Raw genomic sequence first — 24,309 nt, forward strand, 5'->3', positions numbered from 1 at the left:
CTGCACAATCGCCTGTGTCCTTGGTCAGTACCACAGTTTTAACTACCACTTAAATTATGAAGACCAGCCAAGATTCATAAACTGCCTTCACCTTATCACACCACTGAAATTACATTTCCATTTTGTCTCTTACTGTCCTTTACCCATGCAAGTACATATTGTCTGGAAATTTTACATTTAATTTTGTTTGCCCGAATAAGAGAATTTTCTTGAGAAATTCTGAGTACACATCATTGTACTTCCACATAAATAGTCTTCAAAATATTGAAGAATAGTTTGGGATGTTGAGGGGTGGTGGTCAAATAGCCAGGATTAGCTTCTGTTGAACCTTGCAGGAAGAGAATGTGAGGTACCCATTTCTGTGTTCAGTGGGATGAGAAGTAGCGTGCAGGAGGTTATTAAATTAATGTTGAAGGAGGGGCTGGTGTCAAATACAAAACAGTTTTTGTAATTGCACAGTGGAACATCACACACACACACACACACACACACACACACACACACACACACACACCTTCTCAATTTCCCATATCCAGGCCATCCTTTCCAGTTTGACTTTGGTGCTGGAAAAAGAGCTGGGTGAGAAAGAAAGTATCTAGCGTGATGGGCAGTTGGTGAAGCAAGACTTATCATTTAATTAATGTCTTAACATTGCCACCAGGATGCATCACTTATGTTGGTGGAGCTCCATAGTCCCCTTGCTTTGTCATGTAGATAAGCCATCTTTTTAACTACAGGTTTAAAGACCTTCCCCTGAGACCTGATCTCTTAGAAATAAGTCGGATTATATTTTTTATAAAGTAAGTCATTATACGGTATAAACATGAGACCATTAGAATTCTCCCTTCTGCCTGTTTTTTTTTTTTTTAAGAGATCTTAAAACATTGAAACTGAGTGAACTGAGGCAAAAGAAGCACTGTTACAACAAAGGTTATCAGTTGCAATAATTGTATATAATTGAGGGCTTACGTTGATCTTAAATCTTCCCCTGCCCTGCTTATTGCTTATTGAAGACATTGAAGAAATGCCTTTTCTGTGGCATTTCTTAGCACCTCATGAAGGTAAAACTATCTGGAGAAGGAATTTTGTTAATCTTTCTTTCCCTCTTGTTGTTAGCAGCGAGACCCTCTCATGTTTGTTATTTTGGCAGAGTTACCCCAAATAGACTATCCTGGGTTAAAGGGTTGTCAAAATAAGCAATATCTTGGCAGCTGTTAGCTATATCACTGTTTGATTAGCTTTTATTCCTTGGATCGGGATTGAGAAGATGAGACAGCAAAACAGCTGCCAATCAAACACGGGGCTGTCAAAATATTTCCAGTCCCATGATGAGAGCAGGGAGCCAGCTTTTGTTTCTCAGGGTAAATGTGGAAAGAATGAACTGTTATTCCAGCAAATGTGTGTTCCTAACCTGTGTTTGTTTCAATTATATAGAGAAGCACAATTTGGAAGATGAATTTATGGATGAGATGAAAGACTGATTACCCAATTCATCACTTGCTGATTCTCTCATAAATCATGTCCCCTCTAGTTTCTGTTCTCCCCAAGCTGAACTCTTGGGGAATTCGTAGTCCAACTTGGGGAGGTTTTTAATGTATATGTGTATGCATATATTGTTTTATATTTTACCTCTCTTCCCTGTTGGAATTCTGCCCAGGAGACATGCTTAATTTCAGAAGGAACTTGTGTCTTCAGATATTATAATACCATGTGGTTAGATACAGCAGAGAATAGTCCGTAATGCCAGTATTCAAGTTTGTATTGTATCGAAGTTGCCAGATAAAATCATGTCAATTTGTATAGAATAGCCATTGAAGGATATAGGAGGAAAGTCCACAGTGCAGCCATATTAGGAGAACCTAGTAGCACCTTTTTCAACTAACACATTTCATCACCTTCGGAACTCCACATGGCCTTTAAATGAGACAGTTGCTAAATGAGGACTACCTGTATATACATATAATATATAAAAACATATTTCATAATAATGGTTAAGATTTAGGGTTAAGTATTTTTTCCTTCTTTCTAATTCTCTCCTGCAAATGTCTGCCTATGTTGTCATTTCTCCCTTAATCTGAATCTTGTTCCAAAATATTCATGGAAAAAAACAGGGCTGTGGAGCAAGATTGTGTTTTTCTTAGCAGCTGCTTTCACTTCCTTGGGATAGTCCACCTTTCACATATAAAGGCTGTGGATTATGGTTTCGGAATGCAACAAATCAGATTATCTTTAAACCCATTAACTGACTCTACATGCGTAGATAAAATACTAGAATTCTCACTAACTAGTTTTCTGGATGAAATAGGTCAGCATTTTCAGAAGGCTGCCTCTGTCTTATCTGGGGACTACAGGGTATAATTATTGAAATATAAAATGAATTTGCAACCTCCTGAGATATATCTGTTACTATAATAGCCGGGGATTTCATTGCTACTATTTATGGTAATTAATCTATTGCAGTTTTCTACTCTTCTGAAACAACTTTGAGGGGAGAGGAATGGCAAGCTGGATATTTTGAAATAAACTAGAAAAAACATTACAGTTGTCTGGAAGACATCAAGGGCACACATTTTCTGCAAGCAACCAATTTTCTGCCAGTCTTTGCTACTGGCAAAAGAGTTTTGGGAGACCAAGGGTTAATTCCAGCCCTGGAACTTCAGTGCAGAGGTTATCCCCCTATGGCTTGTATAAATATTTGCCACTGGGTGTGATTTCTATATTATCCCTGGCTCTGATCATCTGATGGGGCCCTGGTTATATAAACATGACCGCCCAGAGTTGATGCTGGGATTCCGAGTATTTTGCATTAATAGTATAATGATTTTTATCCAATAATGGTTATTTACTTGACACACTAGGTGATTTTTATCCAGGAGGAATAAACTGCATTTAGCAAAAGGTTCATAGGTGGAACAGGAGATAAATTTCCTTATTTTTCTGTCAATGTTTATTTATTTTTTTCTCCTCCTCCAACGCTTTGCTGTTAATTCAGCAGCTCCTAAAGCAGTGATGGGCAACCTTTTTGGCGTGGTGTGTCAAAAATCGGCAAAAAATCGAGCATAACTCGCGTTGTGTGTCACTTCGACAAAAACATAATTTTGCGCAATTTATAGTTTAAACTACAAAAACGTATAATTGCAATATATAATTGTATTTAATAAACCAAAAACAAATTATTTAACATACCTGCTTAGTAACTTTATAGATATATAAATTATAGATACCCAATTAGGGGTTAACTAGCCTAACAAGCTAACACAACCTCCCCCTCACTTATCTCAGTTATTGTGGGCAATTACAAGTCCATGGCACCCCAATAGTTGCTGCTAATGGCGCTCACAGTTCCCGTTGGCACTCCGCTGTTCCCTGCTGTGGTGCGGTCGTAACCGACAGTCCCAGGAGTAGACTCTCTGTGCCGGCCTGACTGGAGAGAGGCGCGCACTGTTCCCGCGCTCCTCTCCTGCGAGTCCTCCCTCGCCGCGCTGATGACGTGTGTGCGCACGGCACGCACGCCTTACCAGCAGCCCCTGCGCTCAGAAAGGGGCGGCGGCGATACAGTAAGTGAGTGTGGGCGGGGGAGATCATACATCCCGCCCCCCCGTTCCTCCAGCACAGATTCTTTCATCCTCGGCGGCCGTGCAGGAGCCGAGGATGAATCGCATGAAATCCTGTGCGTGTCACCCCAAATGGCTACGCGTGTCAGCACTGACACGCGTGTCATAGGTTCGCCATCACTGTCCTAAAGGGTGGGGTGGGGTGTCAGCTTATTCCTTTGAAGATTGACTGAAACACTGAGAATTGAACATGGATCACACTCTTTTAATTTTCAAAGGGTCCAGAGTTCTCTTTACCATGAATGGTCATTGAGAACAGATAAAGAAGACAGGAGAATTGAGAGGCAGGGGGTCACAGGGGCAAGGGCCATCAAAATAGCAAATAATGTGACAGGAAGATGAAAACCATGTGTTCAGTTCCTCTTTAAAATGTGGTGCAGAGAGGAGAGGGAGCTATTACCACTCAGGGAGACCCGTGTATGACACATATATGGGGAAGTAAAAGTGTGGAGACAACATGCCTTAATCTGGGTTCCATGACCCCAATAGAGACATTCCCTTACATTCTGGTGAGAGAGACGTTCCCTGAGGATGGGCTCCAGCACAAGTCTGAAAGCTCAGAAGACTAAACCTCTGGTCCTGGTGACTGACTCGGATTGGATCCTGCAACATTCCCTCCTTCCTCTGGGAAGGATTTTAGGGAGAGAGAGCTCTTTAGCCAAATCTCCCTTTCCTTCGACACCTCGATCTTAGCATTATCGCCACATGTTCTGTGGGCAAGGTCCAAATAATAATAAGTGGTAACTTATTTTTAACTAACTTGTATACAGGCAGTGTGCATTTTCAGTGTTACGGTAGCAACACAATTTCAAACGTTCAATCATAGTTATGTGGTCTTATGTTCAGCCAGGTCATGGCGGTCAAAGGAAGGGAGGAGAAAAAAGGCAAGTCCCTTTGCATAGCCAAAGAGTGTATGGAAAGGAAATTGAGTCAGTAAACTAGTTCAGTTTTGTTGATATTTGTCCTCAAAACTCATTTGCCAGGAAATTCTGTTGTTCCCTTCTCTGTTTATGCATGGATCTTCGGCATAACTCCACATCTATGATGAACTTGTAAACTTGGAAATAATAGCATTTGGGCTGTCATGTGAGAAGCAGATTAAACAGAGCTTAAACATTGGATTTGGTTTAGTTGCTTCTTTAGGGGATAAATGTCTGTGAAAGCACATGATGTTTGTTTCTGTGCTGCATTTTTTCCCTTCTTAGTTGTTTAAAACTCTGACGCGCTTCTTTCCTATGCATGATTTTCTAGTATGCTTGATGTAATGTTATTTTCTTTGTTGCCTTTTTTTTTTGACATTACTTTCCCATTTCTCCCTTTGCAGGGACCATCCGTCCGGTGCGTCGCAGCTATTATGACCCCTCCTCAGCCCCAGGAAAGGGTGTGGTATGGGAATGGGAGAACGACAACGGCACCTGGACCCCCTACGACATGGAGGTGGGCATTACCATCCAACACGCCTATGAAAAGCAGCACCCCTGGATTGATCTCACTTCCATTGGCTTCTGCTACATCATTGACTTCAGCACGATGGGCCAGATCAACCGCCAGACCCAACGCAAGCGCCGTGTCCGTCGCCGCCTTGACATGGTCTACCCGCTGGTCACAGGCACCTTGCCCAAATCTCAGTCATGGCCAGCAAGCCCTGGTGCAGCCAATGTGCCTCCTGCTCCTGCTCCTGCTTGCACTTGTCCACAATGCCTTCTTGTCATGAGCATAAAGGCAACAGTGGCAGCTGGGAGCAATGGAGGAATTGGAGCTGCAGCTAGCCAGCAGCCTCAACCTCCACTGCCACGTAAAGCTGTCTCTCTTTCTGGCAGCACCAAAATCCCCACACCAGCATCAGTTCACAAGCCACAAGATGGAACAGCCACCATGCGTAGCTCTCTGAAGACCCTTGCGTCCCAAGTGAGCCGAAGGCAGGCAGTTAGCACACCTGCCCTCACCATGAGCAATTCCTCTGCCAGTCCTCCTAATGCCAACGGCAAAGTGACACGCGCCAGCCTTAATACATTGAACCGAACCAATCTGCAGCGCCTAGCCATCGCACAGTCCCGTGTTCTCATTGCCTCAGGGTAAGCACTTATTTTTGTTGTTACTTAGGCCTTCAAATTAGTGTTTTCTTCTGGCTACAGCCTGGATTAGTCCCTGCAGTTTTCTTTGGCAAGAATTTTGCAAGTGGTTTGCCATTGTCTGCTTCCTAGGGCTGAGAAAGAACGACTAGCCCAAGATCACTCAGTTACCTTAAGGCAGGATTAGAACTCACAGTCTCCTGCTCCTAGCTGGTGTCTTAACCATTGCACCAAACTGCCTTTATGTACTTGTTTACCACTCCTAATACTACATCTTGGTGTCCCTCTTCCTACTCACATGGAGGCATGCAGTGCGTGCCCAGTATTGTTTTTCCATTATCCATATTTAAACCATGGGAAGGTCACCTCTGTTCCTGGAATTTCCAGATGGGCCTTTCTCAATCCAATTCTCCCTTGATTTAATAGATTATAGTCACTATGGAAGTATGCAGGTAATATGCAGTGCAATAAATTTGGAGGGAGAAATGCAGACAGATTCTGAGTCAAGTTAAATATCTGAAGATAGGAAACATACTGCATAGATTATAAAGTGTGGTTCAGTTTTGTCAAGGTTTATGAGGAGGAGCCCATGGAGATATTGCAGAATTTTGAAGAGTGATGTCAGGTGATTTGGGAATGGAAAGAAAAGTAGCTTCTGATATTTTCTTACTGAGAAACTCTATGTTGTGAGACAGAAGTTCTCAGAAAAATAGGGGATACTGGGAAGCCCTGAAGAAGCAACAAACTCTTGTCGGTTAAACAGAAGCAAGCTGTTTGTAAATATATCTCGGCCCAAATTCCAGCAGGATAGAAAATTCCTAAGGAAAAGCTGGGACTGACATTGACTGACGCTACCCCATCATTCCCCCTTCCTCTGTTCATCAAATCCCACAGACCCTTTGAACCATAAAATGGTGAAGCCTTAAAGCCCCTTTTGAATGTTAATGAGGAAATGAAACATTCTTCTTCTTTAGGGGTGGGTTCCTATCAAAAGACCCATACAATTTTTTTTTCAGGCTGCTGCCCAATCTGGAAGGTACCCCATCCTCAGCATCCCCCTCCTGCTAGGCTTCCCTTGACCAAAACACTCTTTCTTGGACATCTAATTAGTGTTCCTTCTCTTTTGTATGATTTTGCCATCGGCCGTCTGTTGCTGGTTTCTCCCCCCCTCTGCCCATGACCCTTCTCAAAGACTTTCCCATGGAAGAGAGGAAGGGAGGAAGGGGCCAAGGCGATGCTTCCCCAGAACAAAAGGCCCTGTGAATAACTGAGAGACACAACCAAGGTTTCTAAAGAGCTGAATGAAGGGAAGGCAGGCAAATGGGGAAGGCGGGACATGCTTCTCTCTTCAGATTAGAGGATTCTCTGTCTCCAGCTAGTTCCTTAATCTGTAACTACGGCAACTATTGTCCAGTTTAAAAGGTGCCCCACTTTGTCTATATCTCAGCCCTTTCTGTCTCATACATCTCCCATCTATGCCTCTTCCAGAGGGCCGTGATAATTGCTGCACTTCTGTCTCAGGAGTAAATTCAAGACTGTTCACTTTTGAAAGCAGGGACTTGTGTCTGGAATGTGATACTTTCTTGTGTTCCAAAGCTGATGTCAAGTTTTTTCGAGACGCTTTGGAGCAGCCCAGTGTCATGCAGGCCTCTATGGATTGGGTTGGCTTCTGCTGGCCTTGTAATGCTGGCAGACTTAGTCCAGATTATTGGTGCACAGAGGATGTTCCATGAGAGTAAAGCTTGATTTTGCAGGAATGTTTACGTGGTGCAGTGAGCAAACAGGTTCCCCAAAGATGACATACGGACACATTCTAAGAATAGTTTTTCCAAAAATTGATTTATTAAATTGTAGAAATTTATCTGCATGACACAAAGACGAAGAAAGCTTTTCTAAAGGTTTTGTGGATCTATGATATTACAGGTAGTCCTTGACTTATGACCTCAATTGAGCCTAAAATTTCTGTTGTTAAGTGAGACATTTGTTAAGTGAGTTTTGCCCCATTTTATGACCTTTCTTGCCACAGTTGTTAAATGAATCACTGCAGTTGGTAAGCTAGTAACACGGATGTTAAGTGAATCTGGCTTCCCCATTGACTTTCCTTGTCAGAAGGTCACATGACCCTGGGATACAGCAACAGTCATAAATATGAACCAGTTGCCAAGCATCTGAATTTTGATCAGATGAACATGGGGCTGCTAAAAAGATTGTGTGAAAAATGGTCATGTCACCTTTTTCAATGCCGTTATAACTTTGAACTGTGACTAAATGAACTGTTGTAAGTCAAGGACCACCTGTATTTTCATAATGTGGTCCCATTTTATGCTGCAGAATTTTTCCCCACCTTGAATGGACAAGGTACCTTGTTCATGTCTATCTCCAAAAGAACCCCAACACTATTTGAAGGCCATTCTATGCATAGTTCCATCTGCATCCATTTGTATATGTCGACGTGGTTATTTGCTACTCCCGGCATTCTCAAAGTATATTCAAGATTTTGAGTCCAACACAGTTTTGATTCAGGAAACTCATAAGAATTACTAGGAGAGCAACAGCTTTCCTTTCACTCTCTAGAAGCCGAGATTTGAAGTATGCTGTCTGGTTCAGATTGCCATCACAGTGAATTGCAGTTGAGAGCGGAGTCTTTCATGCATTTCTTTAGTTCCCCTTTAAAACCATCAGATTTGGTGGCCATGTCCATGTCTGATGACAGCCAATTCCACTGCTCACAGATTTGATCAATGCCAATTTGATTATCAGTGCATGGACAGAATTTGGGCATTGGAGAGTTGCATCAGAGTAGTGAATGAGTCTATGAAATCTTCGAAAAAGCTCTTCATGGGCAAATTGGTATAAATTTCTGGGTGTGTGTGCATTGCCTGTTAAGAGGCTATTGACTGTTACCCACCCTTCTTTCAAGATCCATTTGCTTGCTTGCCTTTCTGAGGCTGGGTCTCCTCGATCAACAAGGGAGGATGTTTGTGCCTTAGGTTGCTAGCAACCAAAGGCAGAGTTGTAACCTGCCAGGCTAGATTGTCTAGGCCTGGTACCTTTAGAATATTAAAGAAAACATCCAGGGATCAATGAATAGGGGGAAACTTCTCTCCAGCCTCTATGTAGCATGTATATATAGAAGATACAATGGATTCCTCTCTGTTCTCATAAGTGTTCCAACTCCATCCTTCAGAGAATCCAAGGTTTGCTTTGACACCTCTTCACGGTCTCTTTTCATGTATGCTTACTTCTCAGAGGCTCCAGCTTTTACAGAGATGCAGATTCATTTTCCAGTCATCTCTAATAACCTGTGTTTTTATTCTCTCATAGTGTCCCTACGGTTCCTGTAAAAAACCTCAATGGCTCAAGCCCAGTTAATCCTGCCCTAGCAGGTAAGGGGACCAAAAAATCCTATGGAATCAGAGTTATTATTAATAGCTCTTGATTGACCTAACTAAGGGATCCTTAAGTGGGAAGATATTTTGAAACTCTGACTTCTGCAGGGTTTTTCCAAGATAACTGATGGAAGTGGGGGAGGGGAGCCAATTTTTCCTATTCTTTCAAGAAGTGGAAGAGGGATATGGAGCAGGTGCATGAATGAAGATACAAGTTGTGAGGAAAAGAAAAAGGAAGGTGATGGTGATGTTCTATAAGATGGGATGTTCAGTTCCCATGTTGCTTGGGCATGGATAGAGATGGTCAGCGCAACACATACAAAAGGTAGAAGTTTTGGGAAAACTAGTATACACCTGCCACAGGGAGGGAGTGCAACTTTAAAAGAAGGAAAATGCTCATTTTAACTAACTACGTGTTCAAGCTCAAACATATTATTGCTATGAATGTTAATAAATATTGATAGTGGTTATGCATGTTTTAGAAGTTTGTATTTGAAAAACCTCAAAGTGAATGCCTTCCAAATCAGTTGGCTTCCCAAACCTTGAGACCAACATGGCATTTTAGTCAAACATTTGAAGAGGATATGACATTGTAATGAGATTTTTTCATTTTTTGGTTTCCTTTCAAAGCATTATAAAAAATGGCAACTGGCAAAGAGCCACCCTGCTATAAATGGGTAGAATAATCTTGCAGATGAAACAAGATTCTAGCCCAGTGTTTCTCAACCTTGGCAACTTGAAGATGTCTGGACTTCAACTCCCAGAATTCCCCAGCCAGCATTCGCTGGCTGGGGAATTCTGGGAGTTGAAGTCCGGACATCTTCAAGTTGCCAAGGTTGAGAAACACTGTTCTAGCCCATACGTGTAAGACAGAAATAAAGCACAGAAAAGGGCTGTTTACAAATGCTTGGACCCTCTTTCTCCTGTCAGGAATCACAGGGATACTTATGAGCGCTGCAGGGCTCCCTGTCTGTCTGACTCGACCTCCAAAGCTGGTTCTGCACCCCCCTCCAGTCAGCAAGAGTGACATTAAATCCATCCCCGGCATCTCCAATACCTGCCGTAAGACTACCAAAAAGCAGACCAAGAAAGGTAAGAACGAGAGCTGCTCTGCTTCTTCCTATTGCTTCACCTCATTAGAATGGCATAACTGGAAGGTGTGGGTGACAAAATATACAAACCCATAAAGAGAAAGAATGTGCACTGTAACTTATTCAGACATCGTAACAAACCAGATTTTGTGCTGACTGAAGTTAGAAACTGAAAGATACAGTAGTTTGAGGCGCCAGCTGTACCTTGGAAACAAACCAAAAAAAAAAAAAACAGGTTAAGCTTGCTGGGTAAACACCTGCATCTTCCTTTTCTACCTGACTGTGTCCCTGGCTGCTTATGCCTTTTGGCAGAGGGAGATCAGGTGTTCTGATTCTCTATTATTTTTGGCTGGCTACTTCTGGAGGATGACAGTATATTCCTGTCTTTGCAGGATTCCGTCTACAAACCTTTCGTCCTTCTCTTCTCTCCTCGTTTCTTGTAACTATCACCCAGGCATTGTTCCAATGTGTTTTGTTCTCCTGCGCCTCCCCCTCCCTGCTTCCATTTTGCGATCCCATCCACCTGCGTTTCTGTATCCGATGATGGTTGGACAGTGGCAGATATCCAACCAGTGTTCTTCCAAAAGCGCTCTTCTGCATTAACTAACACAGCAGATGATTTGCACACCTCCGCCACTGTCTCATGCTTTCCCAGCCAGCTGTAGTGAGCACGATGTATTGCATAGTCTCTCCGGTATGCGGCTTTTCCTTTTTAAATTGACCTTTCCCCACAGTGCATCACATCTGCTTGGCAAATAATAAGCCTTACTTCCAGGTGACAATGGAGTAAAAGAGGTGTTAGAAGCCTGTTGTCCCTTGTGTCTCTATAAAGAACACAGAATCACTGTCATTAGAGTGAGCGCATGAGTTCGTCCACCAGCCTTGTTCACAAGGGCAGATACATTCACCATGTACCTTTCATGATGAAGAGCTAACACTTAATTTGTGCACTGTAATCTGCTGTCAGTTGATGGAGCATTTTCCTTATCCGCCCTGAGCAACCACATAGCTAGGCCTTCTTCAGGATGATCTGTCTCCAGCTTGGCCCTTCAGATCTTCCAACACTGTACCCATCACTGCTGTAATTGATTCTCGCCACCTTGCTGCTGGTCATTTTGTCTTTGCTTTCCTTCTACCTTTCTCAAAGGGAGCACATAGAGAGTATAGTTGTCTCATCAAGTATCTAGAGAATTGCATACATCAGGGATAAGGGTGATTGGGGGTGGGGAATGTGTAGATATTAGGCAGCCTCAAGTTCCATCTTTGATCATATATGACATTTGTTAGCAAAACAATGAAGTCAATGATACAATGTCTGACCTTTTAGAGGGATAATGTTGTACAGTAGTACTGTCCTTTAATATTGTAAAGCTATGGGGGGAGAGGCAACTTTCAGTAGCCGGTGTCCATGTAATACTTTGCAGGAGAAGAGGTTAGGATGGGGAAGGGTTAGACTGAGATAAAGCAAGTGGAGAGACGTGGCACATATAGTTGAAACCACATTTTTCTGGTTCTTTTCCCAGATTTGGGGGTTTTTCTTTGGTTTTTAACTGCTAAGACTATTTTTTGCTTCTGCTTCACTCCCTGAACATTATTTTTGCCTCAAATAGCAGACCAGTTTTCAGCTGCTGTGGTTGGAGAGTGCTTTGAAGGCCACAGAGGGAGGTTTGAGGCAACTCTTGTGACTTTTAAGTTGTTCACTCTTGCAAGAACCTTGGCTAGGTTAGAATTCCTCACAGATGCTGGAGGAGAATGTAAAAAAATGAGAAATTGTGGTCGTGACTAATGAAGTGATGTAGTTCCACCTGTGAGATGCCCCTCATATCCAGAAAAAAAGATCAAAAAGTGAGCAAAAACAAAACCATGAAAGCATCACATGTCCCTGTTCTACAGGATTCCATTGTCTGCGCTCTGCCGCAAGTTATTTCCTGTTCTTATGACAGGATAAGGTTTGATTTTTTTTGTCAGATTAATTTCTGGTAGTCTTTGTTTGTTTATGTATTGAAGACAAAGGCACATTTTCCTCAGGGCACTGAGCAGAGATTCTTCTATAAGTTTTGCTATCTCCTCAGTGCAGAGTTCAGTCCCTCATCCGTGCAGCTGAACGCAAAGGTTATGGGTATTATAAAGTCCTTCATAGAATTATACTCCTGAAAGCAATAGGGAGGCTAGAAGGACGGGGGCCGTCACGTAAAGGAGTCAGGCTTGAAACTGCTGAGCCTGACTTTGGTTTGCAGCCACCTTTCATCTGGAGGCACATTCAAGAATATTGTAATTTCAGGAGAGACAAATTGACTCTCCCAGACATGGGAGGGGTGCAATTTTTGACTCACTGTGGAGTCTGAGCAAGTGGGTGTGATGATTTAAAACTCCATTCTTCTTGTTGTTGTTTCTTAATTTTTTAGAGGTGCAGATATGATTATTAGCATATTTAAGATTAAAATAAGCACATTCTTTCTGAACCCTGCCACCATGGCTCTTCATAGCAAAAAGCAGAGCTGTAGATACATTACAATGATGATGGCGAACCTGCTTCTTATAACGTGCCAAAATTGTGCGTGCACGCATTATTGCGTGCACATGTGTGCCCACACCAATTCAATCCTCCCTGTCCACCTGTGCATGCGCGCATGACCCTGCCACCCAAGGCTCCGGAGGCTTTCCTGAAGCCTGGGGAGGGCAAAAACGGTCCGTCCCCCTGCCCGCCTGGAGGCCCTCTAGAAGTCGGAAATGGATTGTTTCCGAACTTCCTGTTGGCCCGCTGGGGCTGTTTTTCCCCCTCCCCAGGCTCCAGGAACTGGGGAGGGCAAAAAATAGCCCCAACAGGCCAACCGGAAGTTCAGAAACGATCCGTTTCTGGCTTCCAGAGGTCCTCTGGAGGACCGGGGGAGGCCGTTTTGACCCTCCCCAGGCTTCAGGAAAGTCTCCAGAGGCTGGAGAGGGGGGAAATGGCCTACCCCAGCCCTCCAGAAGGCTGAAAATTAGTTGGCCAGCGCGCACATGCGCGCCAGAGCTGACCTGCCAGTTAATATGACTCTGTGTGCCACCTGTGGCACGCGTGCCATAGGTTCACCATCATAGGGTTAGAATATTGGGAAGCTTGATTAAAAAACAAAAAAAAATTATCACTGTTTTTAAGGCTTACAGAGGGATGCAGCTTCAGTTAACTCTTATTAATGAAGGCATTGCATAGTATAGGAGGTGGAGGCTCACAAGGTTAGGATCTGGACTGACAATCAGCAGGCTTGCATTCAAGATCCATTGTTGCTGCAGAGTGGAATGAGCTCCCATTGCATGCTCCAGCTCCTGCCAATCCAGCAGTTTGAAAGTAGGTGACTGCTAGTAGATAAAAGGGTGTACCATTTCAGTGAGCAACTACATGGGACACGAAAGGAGCTCCAACTGGGTGTAGTACACCAAAGTGCTTTTGACCTGGAAAAATAAGAAGAAGATTGCCTGGTATCATAGTTAGAGTAAAGTGGTGTGCAACATACTTCTAGCCATAGCTTCTGATTCTGGTTTATCACTCAGAAATACTAGTTGATAGTTTGAATGTCTGGGCAGATTGTGGTTATGTTTCACAAACTAACTGACTTACTAACATCTGAATTGATCCAGTATAGGTAGTCTTCAACTTACAATCATTCATTTAGTGACCGTTTGAAGTTACAATGGCACTGAAAAAAGTGACTTATGATAATTTTTCATGCTTATGACTGTTGCAGCATCCCCATGGTCATGTGATCAAAATTCAGATGCTTGGGAACTGGCTCATATTTGCGATTGCTGCAATTTCCCAGGGTCATGTTATCACCTTTTGCCACTTTCTGACAATAAAGTCAATGTGGGAGCCAGAACCGCTTAATGGCCATGTTATTAACTTAACTGCAGTGATCCAGTAAACAATTGTGGCAAGAAAGGACGTAAAATGGGTGAAAATTCACTTAAGAAGTATCACGTTTAACAGCAGAAATTTTGGATCAATTGTGATCATAAGTCAAGGCCTACCTGTATATAGAACCAAAGGCTTGGAGGGGAAACCAAGTTCCACAATGCTGCTGAATGGCATTTGCTCCCTCCCTCCCTCCTTCTCTCTCTCTTTCTATCTCTCTCTTTTGTAATTCTCTCAAAACTTGTAACAAAGCACTAGGAAGCTTTGCTCCCTTCCTCCCTGCTTTCCATTTCCTGCCTTATCTTCTGTTTTCTTGATGGCTATCAGGAAAGAGATACTCAGTTTGCTTCTCTCATTTTTTTTTTAGGTAAAACCACAGAGGAAGTCTTGAAAAAATACCTGCAGAAGGTACGCCATCCTCCAGATGAGGTACGTCTGGTTCTCTCTATATAGGGCATCTATTTCTGCAAGTGTAGTGAAATATTGTTGATGCAGAACGATGTGCTTAGGTTGCAGATTTCAGGGCAAAAATTGAACTGTAACAATTAGTGGTACATTATGCTGATTAACTATATATTGCTGTGTAGCTTATCTCTTTGGGGGATGTTTCCCCCGAATACCAAAGTGGCTAAATTTATATAGCACTAAACTTAAGTGCAATGAATTTAGTCTTTGTTTAGAATGTGATATGAACCCACCATCAACTGTTCACACACAACACTGCCATTAAGTTTGGCTAACAAAATACAACCGCCCCACCCTCCCGTTTTGCCCTTGGTTTATAGTGAAGGCAAAAGTGTCCTGAGGAATTTTGCTGAGACTGAGAGGAGGAGAATAACTGCAGATAAGCCTGACTTAGATGGTCAATTCAACATCCTCACTTCCACATGTAGCTTCCTCTCATTTTAATGTTGGGGATGGCAGAGGCAGATGAACTTCTTTTAGATGTATCTATTACCAAGGAGATCAGTAAGATAGCAAAAACTCACCCCAGTGTAACTTAATCTTCCTATAGACCACTGTTTCTCAACCTTGGCAGCTTGAAGATGAGAGGACTTCAATTCCCAGAATTCTCCAGCCTGCACTATGACTGGAGAACTCTGGGAGTTGAAGTCCACACATCTTCAAGTTATTAAGGATGAGAAATACTGCTGCAGAGGACCGAGGATTCTGATGCTTTCTCTCCTAACAATTTCCTGCTTCTCTTTAGGACTGTACCATCTGCATGGAACGCCTCTCTGCTCCCTCCGGCTACAAAGGGCCGCAACCGGTCGTTAAGCCAGAATTGGTGGGCAAACTGTCCAAATGTGGTCACATGTATCACCTTCACTGCCTTGTGGCCATGTACAACAATGGAAATAAGGTGTGTTCCTGGGATAGGAAGGCAGAGTTGCGGTGTATTGTTGTTCTTTGGGGAAAGAGTGGGTAATTCACAAACCTTATTCAAGGAAGAATAGCTGGCAGTCCTCATATTTAAAAATAAAGACCTCTGGAGGTTACTGTGACTTCATGCCAATCGTGGTGTTTTGTTCTGCATTTGAAGTGGAGGAAGTCACAAGGGACAAGTTGGAGCTTCAACAAATCCAATTTGTTATATTCATAAGCTGTAGGGGAAATACATACCATAGTTTATTTAACTTCCTCTAGGACATGTTGCACATGCTGTAAGAAAAGTCTTTGTGCTGCTCATATTTAATTGTATTGTTGATTTTTACTGTATTTTAATCGTGGAAAACAACAGAGGTATAATAAGAATTGGTTCTCTGAATTGAGAGCACATGTGGCAGTATTTCCCCGTGCTTAGAAATCCCATGGATGATTTCTAATGATCACCATTTAATAAATAGTATTTTGATTTTCCCCTCATTGAGTTATGATTCTGTGATGGCCCATCAGTCTGAAAATCTAATTATTAATGCATTGTTTGAGAGAACAAGATTCTCAGGCTCTGGTTATATGACATTATTTAGGCAGGATGTCTCTTAGCTTAACTTAACTTACAATCATTTGATGAAAAAGCCTCCATTTTAACTGTATTCACGCATGGAAAAAAGTGATCCATGGAAAGATGAACCAAAGCAGTAGAAATTGAATGTTTTTTTTAAAAAAAATATATTCCAAAACATTGATCACTCTGCTCCCAGCCAACCAGACCAAAACACCAAATACAAATTTGCAATGAATTGTACAGAAAATATACATTATCAGACACAAATAATTAATTATATTTTTTAGAGAGGACCCGCTTCCAACTCTATAGTAAGAATAAAATAATCACATCAATCTAGATCTTAGGGCTGGTGCCTTAGTTTTGCTTTCACCCTTGATCTACATTCCATCTCCACAATAAAGTACTAAAAGATTGTTCCATTTACAAGGCCTTACATTTTTATGCCCTGTTATCTGGCTTTTGCTTGTTTCCTGCGTGTGTGTGTGTGTGTGTGTGTGTGTGTGTGTGTGTGTGACATACCCATTAAACTACATTGCCAAATCTTTCTTGATTTTTAAAAAATATAATTACATTTCTAATGCTTGTACAGGAATATGATTTTAGACAGAAAAAAATCACCTCTTAACTAAGGAAATAAAAACACCTTAACAGATGTGCTTTCAGTCAGACCACCATTTTCGAGCACATTTACATGGAGGTCAGATGACAGATGACACTAAACTTTATTTATTTTGGCTATAGTTTAATGTATCCTGCAAACCATAGGGTTGGGCTTATTTTATTCTTGGTTAAAAGATCAAAATTAAAAATACATGTTATTTTTGATTTTTATATTTATATCAGTGGTGAGTTGCAAGCGATACTCCCTGGTACGGGCGTGCCGGAGCCTGCCCAGACCATCGAGTACTGTTCTGGTACAGTGCTCTGGAGGGCCCACCCGCCCGGCGGAGTGCCTTACCTGTTCTTTAAAGCCTTCGGCACTTCCGCGCAAGCGTATGGCGCATACAGTACCTGCACGACGTTCCGCTGAGCAGCTGGAGTATCACGGAGGCTTGCAGAAGCGTTGGTGGCGGCTACGACGCATGCGTGTGCCATGCGCATCCATGTGGGCGATGCCGGGCCCGGCCTCCATGTGTGTGTGTATTTTGAGAGCGGCCATCAGAATTTCATGTTTTAATGTGCGCCAGTGTGTTCACATAAAAAAGTGACAAAGGTGATCTTATTTTAAGAGGAACAAAGTAAAAAAAAAAAACCATCAAAACCATCCAATTATGGCTTTTGCTTGTTTGCTGCTGAGATCTATTGTAGTGAATAGATTTTTACTCAAATCAAAGGCAAATGCTGATAATTGTCAGCTGAGTTCAAAACATTGCTGGACCTGTGATGATGGACTTAACTAGTGAAGGAACATCTTTTCTCTCCTTTTTAAAATTCAGTTCTCGTACTGCTTATTAAAATAATGAGTAACTATATGTTCTCAAGTTACATTTTAAAAAATAACTTCGCTCTATGCTTAAAACTGCAAACTATGGTTGGAAGAATCTAACATTTTTCGGAGTATAAAACGCATCTTTTTCCCCTCAAAAAAGAAGTTGAAAATCTGGGTGCATCTTATACACTGAATACAGCATTTTTTGACTCCTGAAACCCCGCCCCCTTCACCAAAATGGCTGTGCATAGTTTTTAGGAGGCTTCAGAGAGCTCCAGAGAGCTGGGAAGGGCAGAAATGAGCAAATAATGGGCCATTTTTTGCTCAATTTTGTCCCCCCAGCCTCCAGGAGCACTCTATAAGCCTAAAGGCTATCCATACCCCTTTTGTTGACAAAAAACGGGCCTGTTTTTGCGAAAAATGGGCCATTTTTTGCTCGTTTTTGACCCTCCCCCCCCCCGGAGCTCTCTACAAACTTCCTAAGGGCTATTCATGCCCTTTTTGGAAGAAAAAAAACGAGCCCATTTTCATGAAAAACAGGCCGTTTTTGGGAGGTTTGCAGAGTACAAAAACTTTTTTAAAAATTTGCCTCTTCAAAACTTTGGTGCGTCTTATACTCTGAAAAATACAGTAGTTTGAATAAAATGCCTGGAGGGGCTAAATGTGCAAATAGAGATGGAAGAGGCCTTGTCTTCAATCTTCCTTAATCTACTTCTAGGGTTTTTTTTAAGTTAAATTTGAGGATATGTGAAGTTACGAAGCATTCTGGACAGTGAGATCTTATCTTTCTATTACTCTTTTACCACTTAAGTTATTTTATAGTGTTGGTATAATTACATAATATCATCTTAATGGGTTTTTTTTTAAATTTTGTGCTGGTGTCATTATTTATGTTCTTTGCTATTAGGATGGGAGCTTGCAGTGTCCGACCTGCAAAACCATTTATGGGGTGAAGACTGGCACCCAGCCGCCTGGAAAAATGGAATATCACCTCATCCCCCATTCACTGCCAGGACACCTTGACTATAAAACTATCCGAATAATCTACAACATTCCACCAGGAATACAGGTGAGATTCCTAGGCAAGGGTCTTAAGAGGATTGCAGTTGCAACTAAGACCATAGTGGGCAATCTGGAATTTAGATTTTAACTGTTTTTTTTTTTAAAAATCTGCTCCTGTAAACCTTCTGTAAAATGTGAAGCCTCTTTCAAACTACTCCTGGTGACCTCATGCTCATATCTTTTAGTTTTCTGGGAAACAATATAGAAATCTTTAGCCACCAGCTTCTTTCAAGATCATTTTGGCTTCCCAGGCTGGCCAAAGCATTGCCTAGAAGTCTCCAGTCCATGTAGGCCAAAGCCAACTTAATTCTCAGCCCTTACAGTCTCAATGAGATAATGCCATTTTGCTGAATCTGAATTTTCTTTAGACACATCAAAAAAGAGACTTTAGTTAATTTGTATGATGGTTGTCTCTGTTGGATGTTGACAGTCGTTTACCTAGAAAAAATAATTATTTCCTGTTCTTTTTAGGGACCAGAGCATCCAAGTCCTGGGAAGAGTTTCACTGCCCGGGGTTTCCCTCGACACTGCTACCTCCCAGACAGTGAAAGAGGCAGAAAGGTAGGAGGCATCTTAATACTATAATAAATAATTTTAAAAAATGTGTCTTTGTGACAAGTCTAGTTACCAAAAACAATGGTCTAGGGCAGAAGTGTCTCATTGATTGACATTAGAGAGTTTCTTCTGAGCAACTTACACAACGGTAGCTTTGGAGCCTCTATTAATGCTTATAATGTTATTTCAGTTGTACAGATGTGCTTGTAGAATTTATCCATATCCATTGGGTAAATTTGCACCAGAATCCAAATGTTTGCAAGAACATCAGTAGAACAAAAATTTGTGAGTGATTTTGCTTGGGTGATGTAAGCCCCTTTCTCATTTAAATACCCAACTCTTCTGATATTCATCCATTTCCTCTGGCAGGTGCTGAAATTACTGTTGGTGGCCTGGGATCGAAGGCTGATCTTTGCCATCGGCACTTCAAGCACCACTGGAGAATCTGATACGGTCATCTGGAATGAGATTCACCACAAGACGGAATTTGGGTCCAATCTGACGGGCCACGGCTACCCTGATCCTAACTATCTAGACAATGTACTTACTGAGCTAACAGCTCAGGGAATTACAGAGGAGAGTGTGATGCAGGAGAAGGACTGAAAGTGTGAGAGGAAAGGGGAAGGACTTTGTCCAAGGGAGGAGTGACAAGTATAGCAGCGTGTGCATGGATCAAGCTCCTCCCTCTTCCATTGTGCCTGCTCTGTCCTTCATCCTCCTACCGTAGGCCTCTTAAAAGGCTCAGCTGTGGCTATGCAGCAGTGGGCTTGCTTAAATGAAGAACTCACAGCCAGCTCTCATATGTGGCCCACAGCACCTGACGTATAAAAAGCAAACAAACCTGAGAAGGTTTGTGTGTTCCTCTTCAGCATGAGGAGGAGTTTCTTGTTGAAGCCTGAGGTTATATTAACCTCAGTACCCATAGCTACTTTAGCTTTGTATCTCAAAAAACAGGGTTCGGCCCTCTCTTGGATGCAGTCACATCTTCTGTCCATGAACCATAAACGATGGCTGTGGGCAACAGGCAGCTTGGAATGGCAGAATCATGTGCAAGTCAAAAATATGGCTTTGTTTCAGAGGTGTAGAACATTGAAACCAGCCCTCTCGTTGTTGTTTTTTCCTTCTTTCTTACCCAGCTAGGTGCCTGGTTCCATGTTGTCATGTCCCTGCTGCTTTTGTGTCATGGGCTCTGTGTGAGTCATGATATACGCTGTCTGCCGGTCTGGTACTTCACTCCCTGCCAGCTTCCTTTGTTGAGAGGCTGCATCTATAGTTCCCACCGAAGGTAGTTGAGCAGGAGGCCTGCTTATTGCTCCTTCGCAAAGTAGATTGGAAATTTGTTCTCTTGAATGCATTCCAAACTGGGTCAATGCATGCCAAATCTCTGCGGCCCACTTCAGAGTGGATGAGAGCAGAATGAATTAATTGCAGCTAGTATTTGAACTGAATGTGAAATAGGGGCAATAAATCTCCTGGGCCATGCCTGTCTCCCAAAGCCAAGCCCGGTTTTTGCTCTTGTAGCTGGGTGTGCTGGATCAAGCTGGGCTTCGGTTGAACGTGCCAACTAGCCCTCTGGGTCAGATCGCATCAACTGACTTCCCAGATCAATGCTGAGCTGTGTGTCCCAGTTTTGTTTGTGAATTGCATCATTGGGGAGGTTGTTCTACGTCTGATCTGTTTCTGTTGGGGGTTATACTCAACAGAGATCAGGGGGGCGGTGAGGGAAAGACACTTCCTGTCTTTGTCCCCACAGTTCATGGTGGGTTCTTTGAACTTTCTGTACGGGGGAGTCCCCTGATACCAATTTGAATTTATTTACCTCATGTTTGGGGGATTTGTCACATATATTGTGTGTGGGTGTATGTATGTATGTATTTGTAATGAATGAGAAAGCGACTTTGAGGGTAGAATGTGTAACACAATGGTACTTAAAAGTTAGACCTGGAGGCTAAGAACTGCCATTACCATTGCTATTGATTGCCATGGTATTAAAATAAGACCACCACCACCCCCATTTTGAAAGGGCTAGGCCAGGATTAAAACCATGAGTCTGGTGATTGGAGCAGGCAGGATATGAATACAATTATCAATAGATCTATATTGTACCCCTACGTTTATTTGATTTACATATCCTTCACTCCTCACTGCTTTCATTTCCATTAGTCTTGAGGCACTATAAAGATCTCAACCAGTGAAGTGGGTCCAGATGACAGCATAAAAGAAATGAGCCTCTTTGTGGAGTTGACCATAAGAGTATCCATGTGGGTAATGACTGCAGCGTGTAAATATTCAGGACCTCCCAAAGTTCTCATTTTTATTGGTATTCCCTTTCCAAGAAGATGGAAACACGCTCATAGGCTTGATTTCTTTGGAAAAATCAAAGTATCACAATCTTCTCTTTTTGGACAGTCTGATATAGAAGTTAAAACAATATCCTGCTTGCTCTTTTCCTAGTTCTCTTCTAACATTAAATTCTTAAATCTTCACCATAGTAATAGTCAAAAGGGCTATCAAAAATTCTGAAGCGTCAATCATAAAATTGAAATCCCCTTTGCAGTGAATAAATGAATAGAGCATTTCTCAGCTGGATCTGCAGTTTCATATATCTTGTCTTAATAGACAAGTATAACAAATTTTCCCTTTCAAGGTTTCTTAATACCACCTTTCCCTTGTACCAAATTTCCTCTATAACCATGGCATTCCTTCATATGCAACTTAATCTCCAAGATAAGGGAGAGGGTTGGCAAGATCGTTTTCCTGCCACCAGCGTCTCCCAATGGAAGGGAGTCAATTCGCTTTTTTCTTTTGTATTGTTTTGGGCGGATTGGTTTCTTTTTTCAACTCTCCAGATTTTTTTTTTAAAATTGCATTGTAGCGCATAAGCAACCTGATGAAAGATTTTTGTCAGGAATGATAGTTTTTGGTTTCCAAGTTTTGGGTCCCAAAGCAGATTGTGTGGGTGCGCTGGTAGTGGGATAGGGAGCGGGAGGGCGGGATATGGGAGCCATATTGTATATTGTTTGTTGTTTGTGAACGGTGCGTTTTGCCCGTCTCTTAGTTTGTTGCCTTGCTTGAGGATGGCACCCTTGGGGTGTTAACAATAAAAGGAAAATTCCACTGCCAGTTTGAATAATGTTTTGTGTTTGTCTTTTCTAAGTCTGTGCTTCTGTCTGTTACTTATTTCTTTTTGTTTCAAAAGTGAACATGTACAGTTTACTTACCTGGAGAACTGGTAAGGGATGGAGGGCTGAGGGAGGTATTTTTTCAATCACAATAAATGTTGGAAAAGCAGTTCAACAGAAACAAACATGTGTTGTTCACTACAATGGAATAAGTCCTAAACCGTGTAGTACAATATAATCATTTGGGGATAAATCGAAATGTCCCACTTCAGTGTCAGAAAATGATGTGAATGAGAAAAAACAAAAACCAATTGAGTTATAAATAAACTTGGAACATATTTATAGAGAGGTTCATTGTCAAGGACTGTATAAGGCTTTCCTGAGGGTTTCCGTGACTGCACAATTAGCAGAAATCAAAGCACTTCTTTTTCCTCAAGCTACAGTTGTAATGCTGGAGAAATATGGGATTGCAAAGTGATTGCAATATCAAATGTGGGTCGGATACAAACAAAATCCAATTCAGGCACCAGATCGAAAGAGAATTGAATTTTTTTTTGGTTCTTTTTGCTTTTTGAATAACTTTTTAAGGCATTTCATACAACTTGGAATTATATTCTGTTCTATTTGTTTCCTTGACAAGAACCCAATATGTCAGACAGCCACACAGTTGCTGTTCTTACTACATTAGTTTTAATTATTGCTGTTAGTTGGGAGTTGTTCTCTCTCTGGTTGCCAAAAATCTCGGAAATTAATGTGGAGTATCTGTGAAAATTCAGGGAAAAAACCAGGGTGGGGCTCCTTTGGGCTTTCAAATTCAAGAACAACTTTACAGCTGTTCATTCATCTCCATGATCCTCTAGATCAGTGGTTCTCAACCTGTGGGTCGGGACCACTTTGTGGGTCGAACGGCCCTTTCACAGGGGTTGCCTAAAACCATTGGAAAACACATATTTGTGAAAAAATATGGAAAACATAAAATAATTTTATGGTTCGGGGTCACCACAACATGAGGAACTTTATTAAAGGGTCGCAGCATTTGGAAGGTTGAGACCCACTGCTTTAGAGACTAAATTCCCATTTTTTTATTCTATCATGATCCTCTCTACCAAATTATTCTACACATATTATATGAACATGAATCATGGAATGGGAGGATAAATAGGCTCCGATTACACTTCAAGCCCAAAACCCAGCCTGAAGATGGCGAGTGAGACCTCACTGAAATGTTGCCAAGACAATCTCAATCTTACACGGGAAAAGACCTGAATACAACAAGACCAGCATACCTACACCTGTGAAAATCTACGAAAATACACACACACACACAAACACACACACACACACACACACACTATTTATCCTCCCATTCCATGATGTGTGTGTATTCATTCAAGATATGGCACTAGTTTTCTAAATGCAAAGATATTCTTACGCAGAAGCACTAGATATGATTTTAGCTGTCAAAATGTTTTCTCACTGAATTTCTACCTTTGCATGTTTTGGTTTTTTATATATAACTTGAGAGCTACGTTTTTGCATCTTCTTTCTCTTTTAAGATGGATTCTTTACTCCTCAGAACATTAAGCAATAAACAGGACAATGAAATAAAGTAGAAACAAGCTTTCAGAAGGTTGATGTGGCTCTTTGACTACTCCCTAAGGCTCCTTTATAGAAAATGCTGTTTACTAAAGTGTATTTCGGTTAAATTTGCATTTTTAAAAAGAGCACAATTTATATATTTTTGCAATTTAGACTATATTTTAATGCATTATTATTCATGCAGTTTTCTTTGTTGGATCAAATAAACCAAATATATGTGATTTTCTAAGTGGCCTGCTGTGATTTTCAGGCAAATAAGGGGCCAATTCGTAAAACAGGAAGACAAGCACTGTGATTTAGAGAAGAACCAAGTATGAAAGTATCTCAAGTGTGGGTAAAAATAGGTTATTGTGTAGAAGCCCAACAAGGGCATCACAAAAGCCCATGTCCGAAAGCTGGACTTTCCTCCCAGGGGTGTGTGTGGAGTGACTCATTGAGACATTGTGGAAAATTTCTTTTTTTCTAACACCCTTCCCACGAGGATATTCATTCATATAGAGAAGAACTGAGCACAGAGGTCCTATTCTCAAGGG

General features: G+C 41.8%; 1 protein-coding gene across 1 annotated transcript in view; it reads left to right on the top strand.

Annotated features, from left to right (window-relative positions):
* The window catches only part of DTX4 (deltex E3 ubiquitin ligase 4), a 37,330-nt gene extending 14,279 nt beyond the window's left edge, over positions 1-23,051 (top strand). Inside the window, exons 2-9 of the mRNA XM_032223651.1 lie at positions 4,939-5,689; positions 9,011-9,072; positions 10,006-10,167; positions 14,426-14,487; positions 15,269-15,421; positions 18,346-18,507; positions 18,972-19,061; positions 19,425-23,051. Coding sequence (XP_032079542.1) covers positions 4,939-5,689; positions 9,011-9,072; positions 10,006-10,167; positions 14,426-14,487; positions 15,269-15,421; positions 18,346-18,507; positions 18,972-19,061; positions 19,425-19,658 — 1,676 coding nt within the window. The 3' untranslated portion in view covers positions 19,659-23,051. The remainder of the gene's footprint in view (positions 1-4,938; positions 5,690-9,010; positions 9,073-10,005; positions 10,168-14,425; positions 14,488-15,268; positions 15,422-18,345; positions 18,508-18,971; positions 19,062-19,424) is intronic.
* Positions 23,052-24,309: the final 1,258 nt, after the last annotated feature.

The sequence above is a fragment of the Thamnophis elegans genome, chromosome 1 (assembly GCF_009769535.1).
Source record: "Thamnophis elegans isolate rThaEle1 chromosome 1, rThaEle1.pri, whole genome shotgun sequence".
Lineage (NCBI taxonomy): Eukaryota > Metazoa > Chordata > Lepidosauria > Squamata > Colubridae > Thamnophis > Thamnophis elegans.